The sequence below is a fragment of the Pituophis catenifer genome, unplaced genomic scaffold (assembly GCF_029215685.1).
Source record: "Pituophis catenifer annectens isolate HBS135680 unplaced genomic scaffold, rPitCat1.0.hap2 SCAF_7, whole genome shotgun sequence".
In the NCBI taxonomy this organism is placed as follows: Eukaryota; Metazoa; Chordata; class Lepidosauria; order Squamata; family Colubridae; genus Pituophis; species Pituophis catenifer.
In genome coordinates, this window is record NW_027256887.1 from 59,941,139 (window position 1) to 59,963,799 (window position 22,661).

At 39.8% G+C, this 22,661-nt stretch overlaps 1 protein-coding gene across 2 annotated transcripts; it reads right to left on the reverse strand.

The window, feature by feature from the left end:
• Window positions 1-286: 286 nt before the first annotated feature.
• Window positions 287-13,745, reverse strand: TEF (TEF transcription factor, PAR bZIP family member). 2 transcript variants are annotated; one of them, XM_070947007.1, is made up of 5 exons: window positions 13,495-13,745; window positions 10,901-11,221; window positions 8,837-9,057; window positions 5,799-6,010; window positions 287-1,541 (listed from the first exon to the last, which is right to left on the reverse strand). In XM_070947007.1, exons 1-5 carry the CDS (start codon window positions 13,634-13,636, stop codon window positions 1,520-1,522), a joined length of 918 nt encoding a protein of 305 aa, XP_070803108.1. In that variant the 5' UTR covers window positions 13,637-13,745; the 3' UTR covers window positions 287-1,519. The 2 variants fall into 2 exon arrangements, with proteins under 2 accessions (XP_070803108.1, XP_070803109.1); XM_070947008.1 differs by lacking the exon at window positions 287-1,541 and having other exon boundaries at window positions 5,795-6,010.
• Window positions 13,746-22,661: the final 8,916 nt, after the last annotated feature.

Here is a 22,661-nt window from a genome sequence, read left to right on the forward strand (position 1 = left end):
AACTTTACAGGCATGTGTCAGAATTACATTTCATTATTATATGTGATGATATTATAATTCTAAATTAAACTTTTATGAAAGTTCACAAATTATTTAGGAAATGTAAAGAAAGATGACAAATAATTCCATTATTATTATTTGCAATTCAGAAATCCAAAAAAACCACCCCTCCTTTGATGGGCTAGCTAGTACAAACTAAATGATTCACTGAATAAAGAAAATCAGACACTGAGTTCTCATCTCTCTCTATCTCCATGTATAATAAAGAAAATGTGGACTAAAATTATTGCATCTTATATCTTTTTTAATCTGTCCTTTATTAATTTTAATACTTGTTTTTTTTATTAAATTCTACAGTTAAAAGTATGTTTAGAAAAACAAGGACAAACTACACTATGTTTATTACAAAGAGTATACTGTGAAAATGCATCAGCTCATCAGCACAGTAATCTCACCAGAGTATTGTCAGATGTCAGGAAGGAAAAATGCTAACTTAGAAATCTTGGGATGCTTGCACAAATCTATCTCATCTCTCCTACCCTTTCCCGAATAGCAGTCCTGAAAACTCTGCTCTGATCACCATGAAATAGACCTGCATTCCTCAGGATGACTAGTGGAAGGGCACAAAAAATGGCAGACAGCCCACTACCCATATCAACCAGAGGGAACTGCCCCTGAAAAAACTGGAGATTGGTGGCAGTAGGGAAGAATTTCCACAGCATGAGATCCAATAATGGAAAGCTAGCTGTCTCCCCTCCCCACCACCAGCATGCAAAGAAACATTACAAATGGTTATTGCAGGGTTTCCTCTTGCTCCACAACAGGACTAACAGTTATTCAGTTCAGTTTCTCAAAAGTCCACAGACTGACAGGACATAGGGGCAGGGCAATATCAGATCAGTGCGGCCCTCATGAGTGAAAGAAGACCTAATGTCAATGATTATGAATGATAAAAACAGCTGCCAACATTTGATAATATGCAGTGCATCTTAAGGTGCTTGTTTTTTTCCACTGATTGGATATTGAATTGGATATTGATATTGGATCTATTCTGGTCCATTTCTTATGTTTTCTGTTTCAACAGTATTATTACTTAATAATGCTTGGAGGCAATATCAATACCCCTTTTGTAGAATAAAACAGAATGTTTAACTTTTTTATTTAGTGATTTTCGATTAAAACTTGTTCTTTCCTCCTATGAGTTATCTTGCAAAGCTACGGCTTGCTCAGGCTATATTCCGAATCACAAGCACCACAAGTGGTTGAAATGAAATAAACAATGTACTGCAAATTGCCACAACAAGGAAAAAGAGCAGTACAAAGGGAAGTGTAGAACTAGAGACCTTAGTCTTTTCATCATGCTCAGCCCTTAGGTAGTTCAAGGAGATACTTGCAGAGAAGCAGAGTCATCAGATGATTTGTGTAGAATACAGTGTGCCTCACTGTTCACTTTGATGGCAGGTGGTTTCATGTGTAGTTTTTAGTTTCTTTTGTGATTTTAAGAGTCTTTAAAGATGCATCATTCGGAATCGGATAAGTCACTTTAAACAAAGCAAAGCAAGAATATGACTATTTATAAGACAGTACTTTGTTACATTGCACTTCCACTGATGTCACATTTTAAAGTATCGTTTCATTTATTGAAGAAATTTTAAACTAACAATGAAGTGCAGCCAACTGCACGAAGAAAAAGATAATAATAAAAGAGAACAATTCTAACAAAGTTTTCATAATCACATAAAATCAGAACACTTTTCATCTCTATTGAGGAACAATATCAAAGTTTAAAATAATTGTTGATTCATATCTGACACTAACTATATTTATTTATTTATTTATTTATTTATTTATTTATTTATTTATTTATTTATTTATTTATTTATTTTATTTTATTTCTATACTGCCTTTCTCCCGTAGGACTCAAGGCGGTGTACAGTCAAGAAAAATATAGACACACAAACATCATAAAATTGCTAATTAAAATTATTACTTAGTTTGGTCAATTAAATAAAACCCAGAATTAGATAACATTTAAAAAATCATTCACATGTTCATATGTTTAGCCCCGCCTGTTGGAACATCAGGGTCTTGAGGGCACGGTGGAAAGCACGGAGATCAGGGATATTCCGTATCTCTGGGGGCAGTTCATTCCAAAGGGTTGGAGCCCTCACAGAGAAGGCCCTCCCCCTGGGAATCGCCAGTCGACATAATTTGACTGACGGTACCCTGAGTAGTCCCTCCCTGTGAGAACGAACTGGTCGGTGGGAGGCTATTGGTGGCAAAAGACGGTCTCGTAGGTACCCAGGTCCTAAGCCATGGAGCGCTTTAAAGGTGATAACTAACACCTTTGAAGTTGTAGATTTTTATATGAAAAAGACAGATTGAAAAAGAATGTGTACAGCAGAAGATAACCATTATAAGACCTTTATTTACCTAAAATAAAGGTAATAACCCAAACATTAGCTTTCATTATGTCTAAAAGCCAGTCCAAACATTTAGCTTCCTTCTCTCCTTGACACTGTTTTATAAAGAAAAACTCTAAAATAAGGGGTTGCTTTTTAATAAATACAATTATATCTACCTTTGCTATACAGGTAGTCCTCAACTTACAACCACAATTGAGCCCAAAATTTATGTTGCTAAGTGATAAATTTGTTAAGTGGGTTTTGTTCTGTTTTATGACTTTTCTTTCCACAGTTGTTAAGGGAATCACTGTTGTTAAATTAATAATATGGTTGTTAAGTGAATCTGGTTTCCACAATGACTTTGTCTGAAGGTTGCAAAAAGGGATTACAATCAAACTACTTGCAAGAAGGTGGAACTTTTTCTTATATTGAACAATAAGCCTTTTGTAAAGAATTGCTTTAAAAGATTTAAAACAATCTCTATACTCATGCTACTTTTACAGCATAGTTTACAAATCATTATCTTTTTTTAACTTTTAATTAAAGTAACAAAACTGAAGTCTTTCAAAAATGTAGTAAGCATTTTGCTATATCAAATGTATCTGGTATTCAAGAGCCTTGGAATCATACATCCTTAACTAACATACATTATGTTAGTTTAAAAAACTAGTACAAATGAGTTAGAGGTAATTATTATTGTGAGTTGAGATAAACATCCAGGTTTTCCAACTTCCAAAAATACTTATAATATCCAAAGTAACACCTCAATAGCATGGTTTATGTGAAACCACACATATTTTTGTTCCTATAGAGACTAAAAATAAATAACTTGGGCCTGAAATATATACTTTCCTCAATATAGTTATTAGAAATTGTGTTAAGTATTTCAGTTTACTTTATACTTCTTTCATTAATGAATTCTAATGCTTCATTTATTCCACATTATATAATACACTATAAAGCAAAATAAAATAACTTTTGCATTAAATACCGGTGGTCCTTTGGTGGTCCGCGGCAAAATTTTCGTATTTTTGCAGGTGGTGCAATACGGAAAAAGGAGCGCAGCCCTCACCATCCGGAATGAATGGTGCTGTTGTGGCGGTCGGGGAGAGGGCGGCAGAAGCAGGGTTTGCGATGACTGGAAGCTGCGGGAGCGAAGCACTACTTTCATTTGCACGGCAACAGCATTCCACCTCGGTATATTTGTGCCAGCCAGTGGCGCAAGGCAGCCCTCCTCTCCTGTCGCTTGGGACTCAGAGCAGTAAATGGTGTCTGATCCGGGGAGCAGCCGGATTTTGCTCTCTAATCCGGATGCCAGATTGGCCCCCTGCAAGCTCTCGTCTCTCGAGGAGCTCTCCCTGAAGCGGGGCTGGAAACTTTGGTCGGGCTCCTCGAGAGATGAGAGCTTGCAGGGGGGGCAACCTGGTGTCTGCAATGGAGAGCAAAATCCGGCTTCTTCTATCCGCTGTAAGTGCGGCATCAGGATTCCGCCTTGGTATATTTGCGGCACAAGGCAGCCCTCATCTCCTGATGCTTGGGACTCGGAGCGGTAAATGGTGACTAGTCCGGGGAGCAGCCGGATTTTGCTCTCCATTGCGGATGCCAGATCAGCCCCCTGCAAGCTCTCGTCTCTCGAGGAGCGCTCCCTGAAGTGGTGCGAGAAACTTTGATTGGGCTCCTCGAGAGACGAGAGCTTGCAGGGGGCTGATCTGGCATCCACAATGGAGAGCAAAATCCGACTGCTCCCCGAACCAGATGCTGTTTACCGCTCCGAGTCCCAAGCAGCAGGAAACAAAGGCTGCCTTGCGCCGCAAATATACCAAGGCAGAATCCTGATGCCGCACTTACAGCAGAGAGAAGAAGCTGGATTTTGCTTTCCATTGCAGACACCAGATCGGCCCCCTGCAAGCTCTCGTCTCTCGAGGAGCCCGACCAAAGTTTCCAGCGCCGCTTCAGGGAGCGCTCCTCAAGAGATGAGAGCTTGCAGGGGGCCGATCTGACGTCCACAATGGAGAGCAAAATCCAGCTGCTCCCCGGACCAGTCACCGTTTACCGCTCTGAGTCCCAAGCGGCAGGAGATGAGGGCTGCCTTGCACCACAAATATACCAAGGCGGAATCCTGATGCCGCACTTTCAGCGGAGAGATGAGGGCTTCCTTGGCCACCGGCTGGCGCAAATATACCAAGGCAAATGCTCATGCCGCGCAAATTCAAGTAGTGCTTCGCTCCCATACTTCTTCCAGCCCTCGGTCTCTCAGGGAGATGCTTGACTTTCTCTCAGCCCCAAGACACTGGCTGGCCCATGAGATGAGAGAGAGAGAGAATGAGAATGAGAGAGAAAGAGAGAGAATCAGAATGAGACAGAGAAAGAGACAAAGAATGAAAGAGAAAGACAGAATGAAAGAGAATGAGAGAAAGAGACAGAGAGAATCAGAGAGAGAGTGAGAGAGAGAGAATGAGAGACAGAAAATGAAAGATAGAATCAGAGAATCAGAGAGAGGGACACAAAATGAAAGAGAATCAGAATGAGAGAATCAGAATGAGAGAGAGTGAGTGGGGGAGAGAGAGAGAGAAAGAGGGGGAGAGAGAAAGAGAGAGAAAGAGTGGGAGAGAGAGAGAAAGAGGGGGAGAGAAAAAGAGAGAGTGAGTGGGGGACAGAGAGAGAAAGGGGGGTGAGAAAGAAAGAATTGGGGAGAGAGAGAGAGAAAGAGGGGGAGAAAGAGAATGAGAGAGAAAGAGTGGGAGAGAGAGAGAGAAAGAGAAGGAGAGGGGGAGAGAGAGAAAGAGAAGGAGAGAGAGTGGGGGGGAGAGAGAGAGAGAGAGAAAGAGGGGGAGAGAGAAAGAATGAGAAAGAGAAAGGGGGAGAGAAAAAGAGAGAATGAGAGAGAGTGAGTGGGGGAGAGAGAGAAAGGGGGAGAGAGAAAGAGAAAGAGTGGGAGAGAGAGAAAGAGAGAGGGGAAGAGAGAGAGAGAAAGAGAAAATGAGAGAAAGAGAGAATGAGAGAGAGAGAGAGAAAGAGTGGGAGAGAGAGAGAGAGAGAGAGAGAGAGAGAGAGAGAGAGAGAGAGAGAGGAGGGAGAATGCCTGAAGGACCCCATCCCGTCATTGGGAGTCCAGGTGCTTCAGCAAGCGGCGCACTGGATTCGTATTAGTGGTCCACGAGATTTAAAATTATGAACTTGGTGGTCCCTGAGGTCCAAAAGGTTGGGGACCCCTGGCCTAAGACCATCAGAAAACACATATTTTCGATGGTTTTAGGAATAACTTTATGGTTGGGGGTCACCAGAACATGAGGAACTGTATTAAAGGGTCGCGGCATTAGGAAGGTTGAGAACCATTGCTCTATAGAAAACAATTCACAAGACTAAATACAGTAAAGGAAAGAGTTTGCTTACAAGGATCCGTATCTGCTCTCATATTTAGAGACAATATTCTTGCATTTTCCCACTTCCTTCCGTAGTTCTGCAACTTCGGTCCTCAAGGCTGTGTTCTCCTTCTCCAGAAAAGCAGCTCGGATTGTGATCTGATTCTCTTTTAGGCGCCGAGCATCCCGAGATCGCTTGGCTGCCACATTATTTTTCTTCCGCCGTGTCCAATATTTTTCATCCTATGTGGAAATAATCAGATTGACAGTTTAGTATTTAGCAAATATTTCATTGATTCTTGATCTATTATCTAGTTTTTCTTATGACCAAATATGACTTGACTTATTTGCAAGCTACTGCACACAGTTATTGTTATCCATGCTCCAGTAACCTTCAGATTAGGCTACCACAATGAAGTGCAGAGGGCTACATGTGAAGATTACTCAGAAATGTGGTCCAGAATATTATGATGTAACAGATATGAAAAAATGGGAATAGGAACTGACTAAAAATACTACAGTTGATCAGAACTAGTCAGGCAAAATACCACGCCAATTTTTAAATTAAAAATTTAAATTTTCTGACTACCTTTTACCTAATGGCAACTTTTGTTCATCTACATGAGAAGCCGCTAATTCTGGTATGGCATCACAGTGCTCTCAAAATCAATTTATAAATCAACTGACATTAATTGATAAAAATCAAATTGTATCTTTATTTGATTTTTATCCCACCTTTATTACTTTATAAGTAACTCAATGCAGTGAACATATCCAATGTTACTTCATTCTTTTTTTCTCACAACAACAACCCAGTGAGGTGGATTGGGCTGAGAAAGAGCGACTGGACCAAAGTCACCCATCTCATTGCTAAGATGGGAATAGAACTTACATCTCCTGGTTTCCAAGCCAGCATCGTAACCACAACACCAAACTAGCTCTTGCCTTTTAATTCCATCAAGGATTTTTAGGAAGATGAATTCCTAAGATGGCAAAGCTTAAGACATAACAAATTGAATACTGTCCTTAAATTGGGAAAGGAACAGTCACTTCCCCAAAGAGGTTGGCTTTCATACCGATTCATTCAATAAACTGGTAACCTTTCCTTAGAATAGAGAGGAAAGAAGAAAAGCAAATGGAACAAGATCAGAGGTGAAATGCTCCCAGTTTGGACCGAATCGCCTGATCTGGTAGCGATGGCAGCAGGTGGTTCGGAGAACCGGTAGCAAAAATCCCTGTGCGCCCCCCCCCTCTCATGCCCAGCTGAGCCGCACAATCATCAGACTTTTTTTTTTACTTTTCAAAGCATTTTTTCTACAACCTCTTCAGCCGAAAAAATGCTTTTAAAAGTAAAAAAAAAAAAGCCTCTGATGATCGCGCGTCTCAGCTGGGATCGTCAGAGGCTTTTCAAAGCATTTTTTTCTGCAATCCCTTCAGCCGAAGAAGTTGTAGAAAAAAAAATGCCTTTAAAAGCCTCTGGCGATCCCAGCTGACTTGAAAGCCTGATCGTCAGAGGCTTCTAAAAGCATTTTTTTCTGCGACCTCTTAAGGTTACACAAAAAATGCTTTTAAAAGTAAAAAAAAAAAAAAAGTTGGCCATGCCCACCTAGTCACATTACACCCCCCCCACCAAGCCACGCCCACAGAACCGGTAGTAACAAATTTTAGATTTCAGCCCTGAACAAGATGGATTCTATGAATTTCTAAGCAAGAAACCCACATGATTTTTCTCCATCTTCTCCACAAAAAACATTCACTGAACCCAAAAACTTATTCAAGGAGGTAATATTCAGTGGAGAATCAGTTTGATGTAGTAATTAAAAGTACTGAAACCGGGAGATTTCCTGTCTTACACATAAGCCCAACTAGGTGACTCTGGATCACTCTGTCTAAGCCCTGGGAAAAAGACAACTAGAAACTTGCAAAAATTGTTGCCAAGGAAACTTCTGGAACTGATTCATGTAGATCAGGGCTGTCAAACTCAAGGCTCACAGGCCGAATCCGGCCTGCGGGGTTCTTAATTCCGGCCTGCGGGGCCAGCCTGGAAATATGAAGGGACTGGCCTACGGTGCCTCTGGAGGCTAAAACAGGCCATGTGCGGGCCCCCTCCCCCCACGCTACGTTTTAACCCTCCATGGTTTCCTGCAGCACTCTGCCAGCTGAAACTGGGCCAAAAAACGGGGCCAAAACAGCCCAAAAAACGGGCTGAAAATGGGCCATGCAGCCTGTTTTTGGCCGGCAGAATGTTGCAGAGGCATCAGTCCGACCCACCCACCCACCCCCCAGAGAACTACAATGCTGATATGGCCCTCGAAGAAATCCAGTTTGACACCCCTGATGTAGGTGCTAAGAGTCAAAATAGACTAGTGGGTAGGTAGGTAGGTAAGTAAATAAATAATTAAATTAACTAGGCTGACTGCATTGATTTTAATTCATTTTTATATCAACAAATTTAGCTTAATTAATATAAGCAATTTTTCATTATAATCTTCCCTATATACACTATACAGCTACATCTTGTGCTTCAGGTTGTAAGCAAGATTTGTAAACCTTTTATAGTTGGGGGAATGACAATTCCTTTTATTTTTCCAGACCCATCTCCCCTCTCTCCCTATTTTCTTGAAGCTGAACTGCACCAGAAAATCCTGGATAGAAAAGCAAAGAATTTTTCAGAAGGATAGATTAAGGGACAACAGGAAGTTCAGCCTGATTAATTGTAGTTTATAATAATTATTTTTCACTGGGGAAGCCTTGGAAAATGTTTTAGATTATTCTCCTGGATTGCAACAATCTGAAATAAATGAAACAAAGTATCCTTGATTAAATCATAGCAATGTTATTAAATTATATTCTGGGGACAAGTAAGAAGATGGTAAATTGCCATTCCTCAAGAAATTCACACTAAATCCACCAGAATTTTAGAACAAATAATCTGCTGATTAAAAAGTCTCAGTTGTGGGAAACTCCAGTAGCATAGTTGAAAATGTTCTTTGCAGCCAACAAACATGATTTCAAGTACTTCTGAAATATGATCACTCATCTAAGCAATAACAGAATAAACACAGTTACCTTTTGATCATCTGGGACAAAGACTTTCTTGGCTTTTTTAATCATAGGCTGTGGTTTCAATTCCTCTTCAGCAAATTTATGCTTTCTAGGATTAAAAAGCTCTCCTCCAGGCACACTGGACAGCACTAAATCAGCAGGGTCAGGGTTGAAATTCACATCAATCTCAACACAATCTGGATCAACAGGGCTAGGAGTCAATCTTTCATCATCTGGAGAGGACTCTGGAAAAAGGAAAACAAATTTAATAGTGAGCAGCATGAAGAAGATAACTATGATAAAACAGAAGCATTAAAAGGGCCCTTTATTCAAAAAGCATGTTATGTAGTGCAATACCATTTTCACTGAAGAAAGCTCACTCACATAAAGAGGCTGCAACACTGGAAAGTCCTGTATTTAGCCTTGCTTTAAGGAAGACAGTGGTATTAATTTTCAGAATTCTCATTTTCTCTATGTCCACTAAGAACATTGAGGGGAAACAACTTTAAATGGCTCTCCAGATATATATGTGAAAATCTGATTAATTTACCTGGCACAGAAAAACATTTCAGGAATTAAAACTATGAATTAACATCTGCATGGGACTATTCTCATACATATTCCCAAAGGTTTATCTTGCATCTTAGGAACCTACACAGTTGAAGTACATATTTTTTCTGGATGAAAGTGGGAAGTAATAGTCTTCCAATAGAAATTCTTCAGGAAAGAGAAAAAATAATAAAGTTGAAACAAAAAAGGACCAAAAAATTATTCACAAATGCACTACTATTCAATAAGAGTTTTATGTCTAGAAAACAAAAGTGATGAGGTGAGAGTACTGTTTAATAAAGGCAAAAAAGTATAATTTTTAAGTCAAAATGAATTCTGGACAACCACAATCTGTTTATCTACTAACTTGCAAAGAAATATTTTGGAACTATATCCTTTGGACATTTGACTGACACATAGAGGAATTCAGATGTATGATAATATGGGAAACATTAGAACATGAGCAAAAACAACCATTTACACTTTATCTGTAAATTCATATGCCTTTTATGCAATTTCTCTTTATATTTTCTAACATTTTTAAAATTAGTTTTTCCAAATAATACCTTTTTGACCTATCATAAGCATTTTTCTAGATTGCTCCAAATATATATTTTTGAATGCATATTTTCAATGCATGCTGCAAAGTAAAACTGTATAATGTGAATTATAACTACTAGCTAGTTTCCATATAACTTCAATAATATAATTCCCACTGAAATGTAAACTTCCTTCCTTAATAATGTATCACAAGTAAGAGAGAAGGAAACTGGCAAAATATTTTCCATCCCTTCATCATTAAATCTGAAACCCAGTGATAAATGCATTTAATATAGCAGCATATAAGGCAATATATATTAATACTAATCAAACAAGACAGATTTTACAATAGTTCTTCATTCTACACTTATTTGAATTAAAACAACATATTTCCAGCAAAAAGCAGTATACATAGTGCTACCACCTTCATCTCTTTACATAATATTAATAGAATCAATAATGTGAACCAGTGAAATTAGTTGTTTCTTCCCTGTAACTTGCTGTGAAATTATTTGTTGTTAGATTGTGTATTACTGAACTACCCATTTCTAAATTCAGGTTTAATTTTGCATGACAAGCAAAGTGCTCATTCTAATCATTTAATTACTTTTCTGATTTTTGCATTGCAATTAAACTAATAACCAGTGGTGAAATCCAATTTTTTTTACTACCGGTTCTGTGGGCGTGGCTTGGTGGGCGTGGTGTGGTGTGGCTTGGTGGGCGTGGCAGGGGAAGGATACTGCAAAATCCCCATTCCCTCTCCACTCCTGGGGGAAGGATATTGCAAAATCTCCATTCCCACCCCACTCTGGAGCCAGCCAGAGGTGGTATTTGCCGGTTCTCCGAACTACTCAAAATTTCCGTTACCGATTCTCCGAACTCAAAATTTCTGCTACCGGTTCTCCAGAACCTGCTAGATTTCACCCCTGCTAATAACCCAATTAGGCAACATAGGCAACCTTTTTTCTGAGCAGCATCCTTTTGAACCCCTTAACACACCTGAATTTTTGGTCGTTTCTGATAGATTGAAAACCACTGTGGAAGATGATCCAGGTGGAGTGGTAGCAACAGTGACAGGTTCTTTTCCTTCCAGTTCAGCCACAGGCAGGAGGGGATTCTGATTCAGATTTAGATGAGAAGGACTGGAAGGGATTCCATTTTCCAACAGGAATTCATCAAGATCCATATATTCCAGATGAAAAGACTCCCCATCATAAGGAATAGTTTTATCCCAAATGGGAGGCATGAGGGAGGCAGAGACTGCCATTGTACTTGCAGCTGCTGCTTCATCTTCCTCAAGTTTTTCCTTCTTCTCTTTATCTAGAAGTAAACAGAATGATTTATTTATTTATTTATTTATTTATTTATTTATTTATTTATTTATTTATTTATTTATTTATTTATTTATTTATTCATTCAATTTATATACCGCCCTTCTCCTAGTGGACTCAGGGCGGTGCACAGCCAAAACTAAAATACATAACAATACAAAATTTAAAATTAATTAAAAGAATTATATACTTTGGCCCGAATTAAAACAGTGCGAATTAAAACCCATTAACAAATTAAAACTAAACAATTAATAACCATTAAAAACTAAAAAAGGGGGGCAGGGTTCACGCCAGCCCTGCTTGCTGGAAAAGAAGAGTTTTCAGGGCTCGGCGAAAGACCCGAAGATCCGATATCCTTTTTATCTCCGGGGGCAGATCGTTCCAGAGGGCGGGGGCTGCCACAGAGAAGGCCCTCCCCCTGGGGGTCGCCAGCCGACATTGCCTGGCCGACGGCACCCTGAGGAGTCCCTCTCTGTGGGAGCGTACTGGACGGTGGGAGGCTATCGGCGGCAGAAGGCGGTCCCGCAAGTAGTAGTACCCAGGTCCTATGCCATGGAGCGCTTTAAAGGTGGTAACCAACACCTTGAAGCGCACCCGGAAGACCACTGGAAGCCAATGCAGCTCACGCAGGAGAGGTGTCACATGGGAGCGACCCCTCGCTCCCATAATCCCCCGCGCGGCCGCATTCTGCACCAGTTGGAGCCTCCGGGTACTCCTCAATGATGATATTAGTCTTATGCAGAACTATATTTAACTATTTGTGTTTTTTTTTTATATGATGATCCAAGAACTGGAACCATTTGCTGTATCAATACTAAGATGGTAACACCTAGCTGCTCATGGCTGATCCCCCAAAAGCTAATAGACTCTGTACTGCTGCCAAAACAATCTACATGGAGGTTAGCCAATTTGAACTTGCTAAAGAAATCTGATCAGTCACTTTGAGTATATGAACCAACAAAAAATAAAGTTGAAGAGGTTTTCAATATATTAAATGGCTCATTTAATATATAGCCCTTTCACCCGCAAATAATATAATAATGCACGGAATATGTGATGAAATGTTCATTTGTAAGTACTAATTTTAAGACGTAAAAATACAAAGATGCATAAAAGATGTAAACCAATACCATAGGTCAGTTTTCTGTTTCCTGAAAATTATCCCTTTGTGTTCAACTAATTGTATTCTTAGTTAAGTAGATATAGAACTGGCTCAATAAAAACAATTGCATATCTTAATTAAACATAATTTTTCTGCATTAGCAGCACCAGAATTTAGTTCTTAATATTATAGCAATGTAAAATGCAAAATAAATTATAGATGTTAAGAAATTAATTCAAAAGAATATGAATTTCAAAAATGTAATCTTGTTTCAAACACATATACCAAAACAGAAATGACCAATAAGATAAAACATTATAAGTGTGATTGGACACACAAGGAATTTATCTTTAGTGCATATGCTTTCAGTTACATGGCTACTATATTTTCAATATCAAGTCCACAATGCTGCTGTTTCTTTAGAAGAGGGGGAAGACAGAGGATATCAGAGCTACTTTCATATAAATGAATATTTAAAACAAAGATTTGATTATTCAGGCTGAGGAACAAAGTGTTGACAATTTACCACTAACGTTTGCTGGTGAGTTTAGCTATTACTTACTACTTTCTTCTCTTGTGCCAAAAAGACTAATTCAAAGCATTTAAAAAGAAAATGCATGATAGCATACAAAAGTCAGCAAAGCATTCCTCTGAAGATAAGGGAAAGAGGTATATGACACACTTTCAGAATCGAACAGACAGGAATCCCCTCCCAGACTAAACGTGTGTATGTGTGTGTTTCGCGCCTATATTTTGCAATAGATAAGTGCAACAGACCGATTCGGAACTTTAAATGTGCTTCCAGCACCCCTTCGGGGCCGATCGTCCTATTCGCGGTTATCACAAGGAAGCCCCGCTCCGTTATGTGGAGATTATTTTCAAGAAAACAATTCACGGACTCGCCGCCTTACGCGCCCAGAGCTTCAAAAACAGCTCCGGATATACGCCAATAAGCGACGGGGGCTGCAGGTGCTGGGCGAATGAAGCGCTCCGCGGCAACCACCAGGAGCAACCCCAGCGCCCGCCAGGCCACACGGCAAAATGGATGCGACGTGCCAGTCCGAACTGAGGCACTAGCCGCCGCCGCCGCAATTCCCTCTCCACCCGCATTTCCTTCTGCGGAGGCCGAGCCTACCCCGAGACGCTCCCGCCACCCTCACCCAAGCGTGCGTCCCGCGGAGGATTTTCCATCAGTTTCTTCAGCACCAAAGGGAAAGCGCCCGTCGGGCCCCGTTCTTGCTGCACGGCTCCCGCGGTCCCCGCTGCCGCTGCTACCTCCTGAGGCGCGACACGGCTGGACATGCTATTGATGCGTAGGGGGCCGACCGGCGGAGCTCGAGCCCCCCCCACGGAGGCCCAGAGGGAAGAAGGAGGCGAGAAGCGACGCCAGCGGATCGGACGCCGCGGAAAAGAAAAAAAAATAATAATTAAATCTATCGTTGCCCTCTCGAAGCTAGCCAAAGCGCATGCGCCACTTCCCTCGGCGCGCCTCCGACGGCCCCGGAGTCACTTATTATTCATGACCGCCTTTAAGTTGCTCGTGCGGTGATTGGCTCGCCTTACCGAAAGACGGATCTGGCTTGGTCCCGCAGCCATTCCGCGACAAGCTTGAACGGAGGCCCGGCACGTGCCGCGGAGCGAGGAGCGTTTCGCGAGAATGTGGGCACCGCCCCTTTTCCCCTCTGCTGGCGTCAGTAGCCCCACCGAGACTCCCAGCGTTTAGAACGCGGCGAGCGCCTCCAGCGCTAAACCTCAAATGACCCCAGAGGAGAAACAGCGGCAAGGCGGAGCTTTTGAGCTGAAGGAACTCTGGGGCGGGGCCAAGTGGGAAAAGGAGCAGATAGGGCTTGCAGACCTCAGCGGCCGAGGGCCTCCGCTCCAAAAGCAAAGGGAGGCGCGGAAAAGACCGGAGTGAAGGGGAGAGGAAGGCGGCGGTTGAGCAGGCTACTCTAACCTGTGCCCCGCCGGTTGGGTTCTACTATATTGCCTCATGTGGGGTAGTCAAAAGCCGTGACCGGCTGGCAATTACAGAAGCCCACTCAAAAATTCCCCAGGAGCGCAGGTTGGGGAAGCGCAACTGTATATATTCATTCGGTCTTTGGACCAACAGGTTCTCAGCCGACGCACAACTTAAGTCATTCAGAAAACATCACTTGGAGAAAACCATTATATCCTGTCCCAAAGGCTCGTTGAAAATAAACAAACTTTTTGCAAAATGGAGAAGTTGATCTGCGAACATTACAGTAGATGGAATCTTTGCGCTTGTGTTCCTACCAGCTTAGGCTAACTGGAAAAACCTCCCCAGGGTGGTTTGTGTTGTGTGTGATACCAATTGTACACAGCCATGTTGTTAATGACGCACATATCCTCTATGTTTTAGCAGAATTGTCTTCCTAAACTTGTACATGGTGCCATTTTTTTTCTCTTTCCAATCCTTTTGAAGCTTGTTTATCTATATTGGTCTCAGCAGATGGCAGTGTGTGACCAGCCTTGTCAAAACTCAGAGGCTGAGCAGGGTCAATGGAGTTAATGTTTGGATGGGTTTCTGGGGACCCCAGGGCTGTAGAACACCCCAGAAGAAAGCAGTTGCAATCCTCTACTGTATTGCTGCCAAAACCCATTCTCAGCTCTAATAGATGTATCAATAAAGACAACACCAACTGAATTTGGCTTACAGGAGCCCATGCCATGTGTTTCCCTTTCTGTGTCAGAGCCAGCCTTATTATTAGGCAGGATGAGGTGAGGAAATTCACTATTCAGGACAGGGCAGTTGGTGGTGTGACCATAGGCCCAGTGAAGATGCTATCCCTTTGATGACATCAAAAGAATGCTCTGTTGGCCAACTGATTTAGCAAATGGGCTGGGAGGGAAAACACAGTCTTGTCCTTCAAACGGCAAAATGTCTTTGGCAGCTGTACACCCTTGGGGCTGAACCTTAAAAAAACCAGTTAAAATAGTGACATGCAAAAGAAAAGGGTCTACATATGCAGTCACACCAATTACCCTTTCATTGATTGTTCTGGTTCTCCTTATTGCCCATTTTGAATATAATTTCCTTGGGAGTGGAAGGAGATTGATTTTCCTAGATTGATAAATGTTGCAGAAATATTAACATTTGATTCTTCAAAAATGCTCTCTTAAATAAATATTAACCATTACAGGTCACAGCACGTAACTGAGCTAATCAGGATCAAAACTGGCTAGTCCTTGGAGACCAAGTCACCAGGAAAGTCTCATATGATAAACTAGACTGGAACTTGAAAAAAAACATCCCAAAAGAAGATAATTACAAACTGTTTCCACATCATTGCCAAAAAACCTATGTGTAAACACTAGAAATTAAATTCGGTTTAAGGGAATTTTTAACATTAAATGTTACAAGTGAGCATGATATTCCATTGCTTTAGCACATGGGTTATTTTGATTGGCACATACCATTCTCCTCTTACCCTACTTTAATATTTCAACAGGGATTAGTAAAGCTTTTAAAGAAACTGAGAGGTAAAGACTAGTTTTCCAGGATACACTAGTCAAGTCAGAACAAAATAGTCTATACTAATTCCTTTTGATCATTAAGCCAACACCAGCTGTTTATATTTTTGAAAAATTCAACTGGATATTGCATGTTCAGTCCCACTGAAAACTTTTTCTTGTCAGATAATAATAGTAACACCACCTCCAGCAATAATAATTTATTAAACTTATCTAGAGCCTATGTAAACAAAATGGAACTATTTCTGAGCAAGAAATTTAGAGCTCAGAATAATATAATTAATCATAATAAAATTTCTACATTCTTAATATATCCTCAGCACAAAAATGACATGATAATCAAGGTATGTGCCTTGTTGAGATTTTGGCTGATCTGTTATTACTATACAGATGACACCCAATTTTAATCACATTCAAATAAATCTGACTGATATAAGATTGATCTCTAGAGCCAGAGAGGATTGTATAAAATATATAAACTGAAGATTGGTATGGAAGAGATGAGTTTTTTAATGGATGCATCTTCTTGCCTGGAAAAAAATGTTCAGCCTGTATTTTTATGAATACAAATTTTCTCCAGTATTGCCCTAATCTACTGGATTAAAATGCCCACCCCAAGATATCTAGTTGGCCCCAGTCTCTACTTGAGTCATCTTTTGGAACGCTGTCAAAACCTAGCTGTTCTGACAAGTCTTTGGAGATCAATATCTGTTCTTTGCCTGCCATCTGTTTGGCAATACTGTATGCTATCTTAAATTTACATTGTTTTAATGAATGTTAGATTTTGGCTCTACAGTTTTATTGCTGAAGACAGGTTTTAAGATATTTTCGTGGTAATATACATACAAATAAAGGAAGACAGATGATAGATAGATAGATAGACAGACAGACAGACAGACAGACAGGCAGACAGACAGACAGACAGACACACATAGCATCAATGACAACCTGAATTTGAGCTAAAGGATTCTTAATGTATCTAGGAAATCTTATATGATGGTCTTATATGATATGATTTATGTTAACTGTCTCTGGTCCAGGGTCATAGTCAGTATTAGGAAGTAGGGTGTTTCTTTCCTTTATTTTTAAATGAAAAAATACCCATCAATCAATGCATATATTTCAGTTTAACATCAAATTATAGGATCACATTGGGGAGAGGAGGTATGATAGCCCTCTTCAATTATCTGAAGAGGTAAAACCTGGAGGAGGAGGATCTGTACTCTATTGATTCAGAATACAAAGTGGAGGACATGCAATACTGGCCTTAAATTACAGGTTCCAATTGAACGTTAGGACAAGTTCTAATGTAAATGGAGTCAGTGGTTGAGTTAGTTAACTAGGATAGTGGTAGCTTCCTTATAATTGGATGTATTGAAGTAGAGGGGAATAGACTGGAGAATGCCTTAATATATTTCTGCACTTATCAAGGATAGATTTACTAACATAAATAACCTTTGCCAACTCTGATTTTAAGGACTGTTCATTTAAAACAATTGCATTAATTGTGCTTGGAAGTTAATAATTAAATATGATTCTTTCAATTTAGCTCTGATCACATAAACCTGTCAAAATGTTAAGGTATTCCTTAGATATCATTTCATGAGTTCCAGTCTTTGAGAACAAGGCAGGGAATGCCCAGAAACAAGATTTTCTACTTTGGTACTCAGTTGTAGAATATTGCTTAGAGTGAGCCTGACACAGAATGTTTGTTTTCCTTTTTTTCAGCATCATATTGATTTACTGAAAGCAAGAATTGAGTCCCAAATTAATCCCAGGCAAATTAAAAGCTAAATTCCAAACTCTAAATAAAAGTGTAAAAAGCTCATTCATTTAATCATCAGTTTCTCAGTTTTATCTCTTATTTTTCATGTCTCACCATAAATTTTTCCTTCCCCTTTGTATCCATCTCCTTTTAATCCCTCCTGCTTCTACCTCAGATTTCAGATTTCTCTTCTCTTCATATCTTTCTGTCAGTCTCAATTTTCTTTCATCTCCTACAGCTTTCCAGACATCTCTTTTTACTTTGCCAATCGCTGTCTCTTCTCTTCCATACAGAACTTTGTGATATAACAACATAGTTCATTTTTTTATGCAAGCAATTGATATACATACACACAGGTAGTTTGCAAGAGAAAATGGGTCTTTTGGTGTGGGTATTTGCAACAGATTGATATAAAACATTTGGTGTCTCTTGAATCCAAGAAAAAGATAATCACTGTTCTCCCCTGTGATCTGAATATTTGAACAAATTCCCAATAAAAATATTTGGAATTCATCCAAGATGTAACAAATAATAAAAAATGGCTTATAAGCACATGAACCTTATATGATGCAGACTTTCCCAAAGCAAAGTAAAAGAAAGAGGTAATCTCACTGACTGTAAGAAACAAGCAGAAACCTGTTATGCATGGTAGTTCATAAAGGTGTAACAGTAATAACAGGAAAATGAAAACACTTCATAGAATTTACCCAACATGTCAATCTAATAACATTGACAATCTAAGGGACAAGACTTTTGTGGATATTCTTGCCTGGGCAATTTATCTACATACCAAGCACTCTCTAAAGCTTAACCAGAATAGTTAAATACATACCAAATATAGAAATATTCTATACAGCAGGGACAATAATGCACAGTGCCCCACAGTAAGTAGTCAAAAATGTCCAGTGCAGAAGAAGCCTCTTTCTTGCATTCAAATTACTCCCATAGATATTACACATGCCATGTTAGCTTGATTTCTCACCTGCCAGTAAAAGTGTCTCTATTATTAGAAGCTGAGGGATGATTATTTTAGAAAGAGGCCTTGATGTAAAAATATATTTGAATGGGATGGCTAGGATCCCAAAGCATCATATTCAGTACCTCCAGTAATGATGAAAATTATTTCTTTATGAGATAGGATGACCACTCTTAAAGAGTGTTGCCGTGGCCTCATCATCTGAAAATGGAATTTCAAAATAGTCTATATAGATACACCTGAACATTTACAGATCTCGCAATTTCCGTAATCCCTCTCACCAGAAATTCATTTTTATAACACTTTTACATAACGTTTCTCTGGAAAAGAGAACAGAAAAGAGGGTATCTGAACTGCTCTCAAAGTACTTAACAAGCCTGAGAATGTAAATCGGTCAGCAGCAGCCCACAATCCTGCACTTCGTCGTCTCCCCCCCCCCCACTCTTTTCTTACATCTTTTTCGGCTCCTATCCCACTCCACAGGCCTCCTAGACCTTTTTGCTGTTAAACTGCCTATTACGATTCGCGTCACCCGCCGTTTGCCCGATCGTGGGAAATTCACGAATTGTCAGGCGCTCAAATTATCATACAGACATTGAGATGCAATTCACCCGTTCCTTCTTACAGCCTCGGGAACAGTTAGGCGTGGGGTGGAGGTGACTTGTATTCCTACCTTTCGGAGCGCCCGTCCAAGGTAAATGGTATTCCAGGAGCGATTTCAGGACCTCGGGAAAGTCCACGGGACCGGCCCCGCTATTGTGGTAGCTAGTCATGGCCAATCGCGGGGCCGGCGGGAGGGGAAAGTATTCCCTATCTTTCCAAGGAAAGGGCTTCTGGGTTGCTGAGTGAGCCCCTGAATGCAAAGAACTTTTTTTTTTTCCTATAACAAAAGTAACTTGAAAGCTTGGGCTATCTTTAACCACATTGCTAAAATCTTGTAATCTGAAAATGAGGGCGGAGTTTGAGAAAGGGAAAGCCAATCAGAGGTGAACCAACATTCTTTCGCCGAATTTCTCCCCCCACCCTCCCTTTAATCAATCGGCCAGTAATAAAAGAGGATTGGCTGAGCTGCCTGAGCTGGTTTATAAGGCCCGCCTCAGCCAATCAGAATACAGAGAATTGGGACAGTTATCTAACTAAGGAGTGGAAACAGTTTGGTCGTAAGAAAGGCATTATACAAAGTATGAGCGAACAAGCAACGTTAGCAAATGAAGGTCTGAAAGGGTAATAAGCTTACTGCAGTAGATCGGTGAATCAAATCTGAGGCCCAGTGTTCTCTTCTAATCATCAGTGCTGGCTAACAAAGAATATTAATGTAGAAGAAATGTATTAATATAAAAGCCCAATTTGTTTGAGGCCCTGAAAGGTTTTGGTCATTAATGATCAGCCAGTGTATTTTTAGTTTATCTCACAATATTAAAAAAAAAGTCAGCTACTTTGTGGGAAGATCATAATTTGAAAGATCAATATTTGGAGTCTAAATTTTGAGAATTCTGAATACGAAAAGTAACATTTTGTTATAATCTGTTGCCGAATAAGTCAGTACCTATTACAGTATCTATTACAGATTGATACAATAGAAGACACAGATATTTGGGAAGATGCTGAAGTTGCTCCAGAGAGCATTCTAACCAGATTGAGCTGTCTGCTGTTTAATAACTTTGGTTATTATTGTTGTTATGATATGCTTATGGTTCATTGCACAGTCAGCCAGATATTCAGACTGGATTTGGCATTTTTGTCTACCTATCAAGTCCTTTCCAAGGACCAGGGATAGGCAGATGTAAATGTTTAATGGCAGTACAGATATTGTCGCAGGAGGTTGTTATTTTTTGTGCTAAATGTGGATATATTAAATTGTTTTTGATAGCATGTCAAACATTTGTAGTTGAATAAATAAATAATAAAATAAGGATACAGCAATACTAAGTTTCAAATGGTTTAACACAAAATGATTATTTCCAGACCACTTTGTATTTTGGAAACCTAACTGGAAGTCAAGTCAACCAAACTGATCAGTCACACATAAATACAGGGACCCTGGGCAGCATCATGTAATGTTACAATGGTTTACAGTACATATTTCAAGCAAAATGTCCTATCACATATCCCCAAGGGAATATTTTAGTTATCTGCAATTTCAGTTATCATTACTCACACTGTACAAGTTATTTTTTAATCAATAGTTGTTATTTTAATATTTGATTTAAAAAAAATGGTAGCTAAAGAAGGGCTAGAATTATTTTCTTCCTAAGGCTTTACATATTTATCTAATATTTGTCTAATATTTATCTAATATTCTAATGTTTGTGCACTTTAATGTTCATTAACAGAATTTACATAAAGAATATTCTGAGAAGTAAAAGAAATGAATATATAACAGCATTTTAAAACAGAGAACAATTAAATACAATACAAATATCAGAAAAGAGGGAGAAAAAAAATAGTAGTTAAATCCAAGAGCATACACGGGTTAACTTCATTTCTTATTGAAAAGCTGAGTAGCAATCCACTGCCCAACAGAAATCATGTCTGTTGGGAAAGGGTTTGATGACACTGCACAAAGTATGCAGAAACAAAACCACAAAAATCCCATAATTGCATTAATCTTTCTGAATTGGCATGTTGTAATGTATTAATAATACATTCTGATTAATCCAATGGTGGAACTGACTATGCTATAGTAGGATGAGTGCACAGAAGAATTAATAATTTCCCGCTAAGAGAAAAAAAATAATCTGTATCTAATTGCAACTGTTTGTGTTGGTGGGCATGAGCTTGATATCCTTCAATAGAATCATAGAATTATAGAGCTGAAAGGAACATTGGCGATCTTCTAGTCGAGCAATCCCCAACCTTTATGACTTGGTGGCCTGGGGGGAGAAGGAAACTGGCCTGTGGAAGCAGTGGGCTGGTGCATGCATGTTCACACATACCAGCCCGCCACTCACGTGAATCAAACTGCATGCCGCCAGCCTGCGCAAGTCGAGCTGCACACGTGTGCCAGCCCACCACTTCCGTGGCCCACTTCTGAACCAGCCACAGTCTGGTAGTGATACATGGCCCAATAATTGGGGACCCCTGTTTTAGTCCAACCTCTGTCCAAGGCAGGAATCCATATATCATCCCATACAAATGGCTGACCAATTTTTTCTTGAAAACTTCCAGTGAGTGAGTACCCAAAACTCTGAGAGGCAAGCTGTTCCAATCCTTCAGTACCCTGGGATTTAAGCCATCTGGTCCCGGATTTTTTAACTTTTCTAAAGCAAATTGGTATTCTCTTACCAATTGCTTGCCTATCTTGACCTGCATTCCTGTTCTATCTCCCATGGTATTGCTTTTGATAAACTAAATTATTTTTTCATTTTGCATGATGACAGGAGGGTTAGATTTTCCATTCGCTGCAGAGTTTGTTTCTCAGTTGATGTCAAGGTAGTTAAAGACTTCCATTACTATAGTGGTTTTTTAGCACACAGCTAACTGATTAGCAAAAAGTTCATGTATTTCCTCAGCTTGGTTGGGTGGCTTGTAGTTCCTTCACACCTATAGCAATTTTCCCCCTTTTAATTGAATGTTAGTTTAGAAGATAATCAAACAGATAAGTCAGAATTTATAACAATCAATGTTTCCTGTCAAAATAATTGCTAAATTCATTATTTCACCCTGTGTGCTTATGGTCTCTGAAACTCTGGAGAGAGTAAAACCAGTCTTACTGACATATCCAAAGAACCTTATCATTAATATCTAATCTTGCACTGAAGTATTCTGCCAAAATCCATTTATCATTAGGGAATTAATTAATTGTTGTCACTGATTTAGGATAGCAATCCACATGTAGAGAGAGAAGCATTCATTAATTTTAAAAAACTGATTCTTTATCTGCTAGTTAATAGCAATAGTTGCTTGGTCACAGATTACAAGAATAAAAATGGCTGAGCATAATTTGACAGAAATTAAGGTGTTGTGGTAGAACATCTAACAGAGCCTGGGGGCAAGAAGGAGGGAGGTTCCAGGAGGAGTAAAGCTAAAGAAAAGATGCTTTAGTTTAGGGAGGAAGGAAATGTGAGAAAAAGACTTAGAATAACTCTGCCTTA

What these genes read in the sequence shown, in the direction of transcription:
- TEF (XM_070947007.1), bottom strand. Translation starts at nt 13,636, where the DNA reads ATGTCCAGCCGTGTCGCGCCTCAGGAGGTAGCAGCGGCAGCGGGGACC. An exon ending in AGAAACGACCAAAAATTCAG is followed by an intron (nt 9,058 to 10,900) that starts GTGTGTTAAGGG and finishes TCCTTTTTCCAG; the next exon opens with AGTCCTCTCCAGATGATGAA. An exon ending in GAGAGCAGATACGGATCCTT is followed by an intron (nt 1,542 to 5,798) that starts GTAAGCAAACTC and finishes CTTTGTTTAAAG; the next exon opens with TGACTTATCCGATTCCGAAT.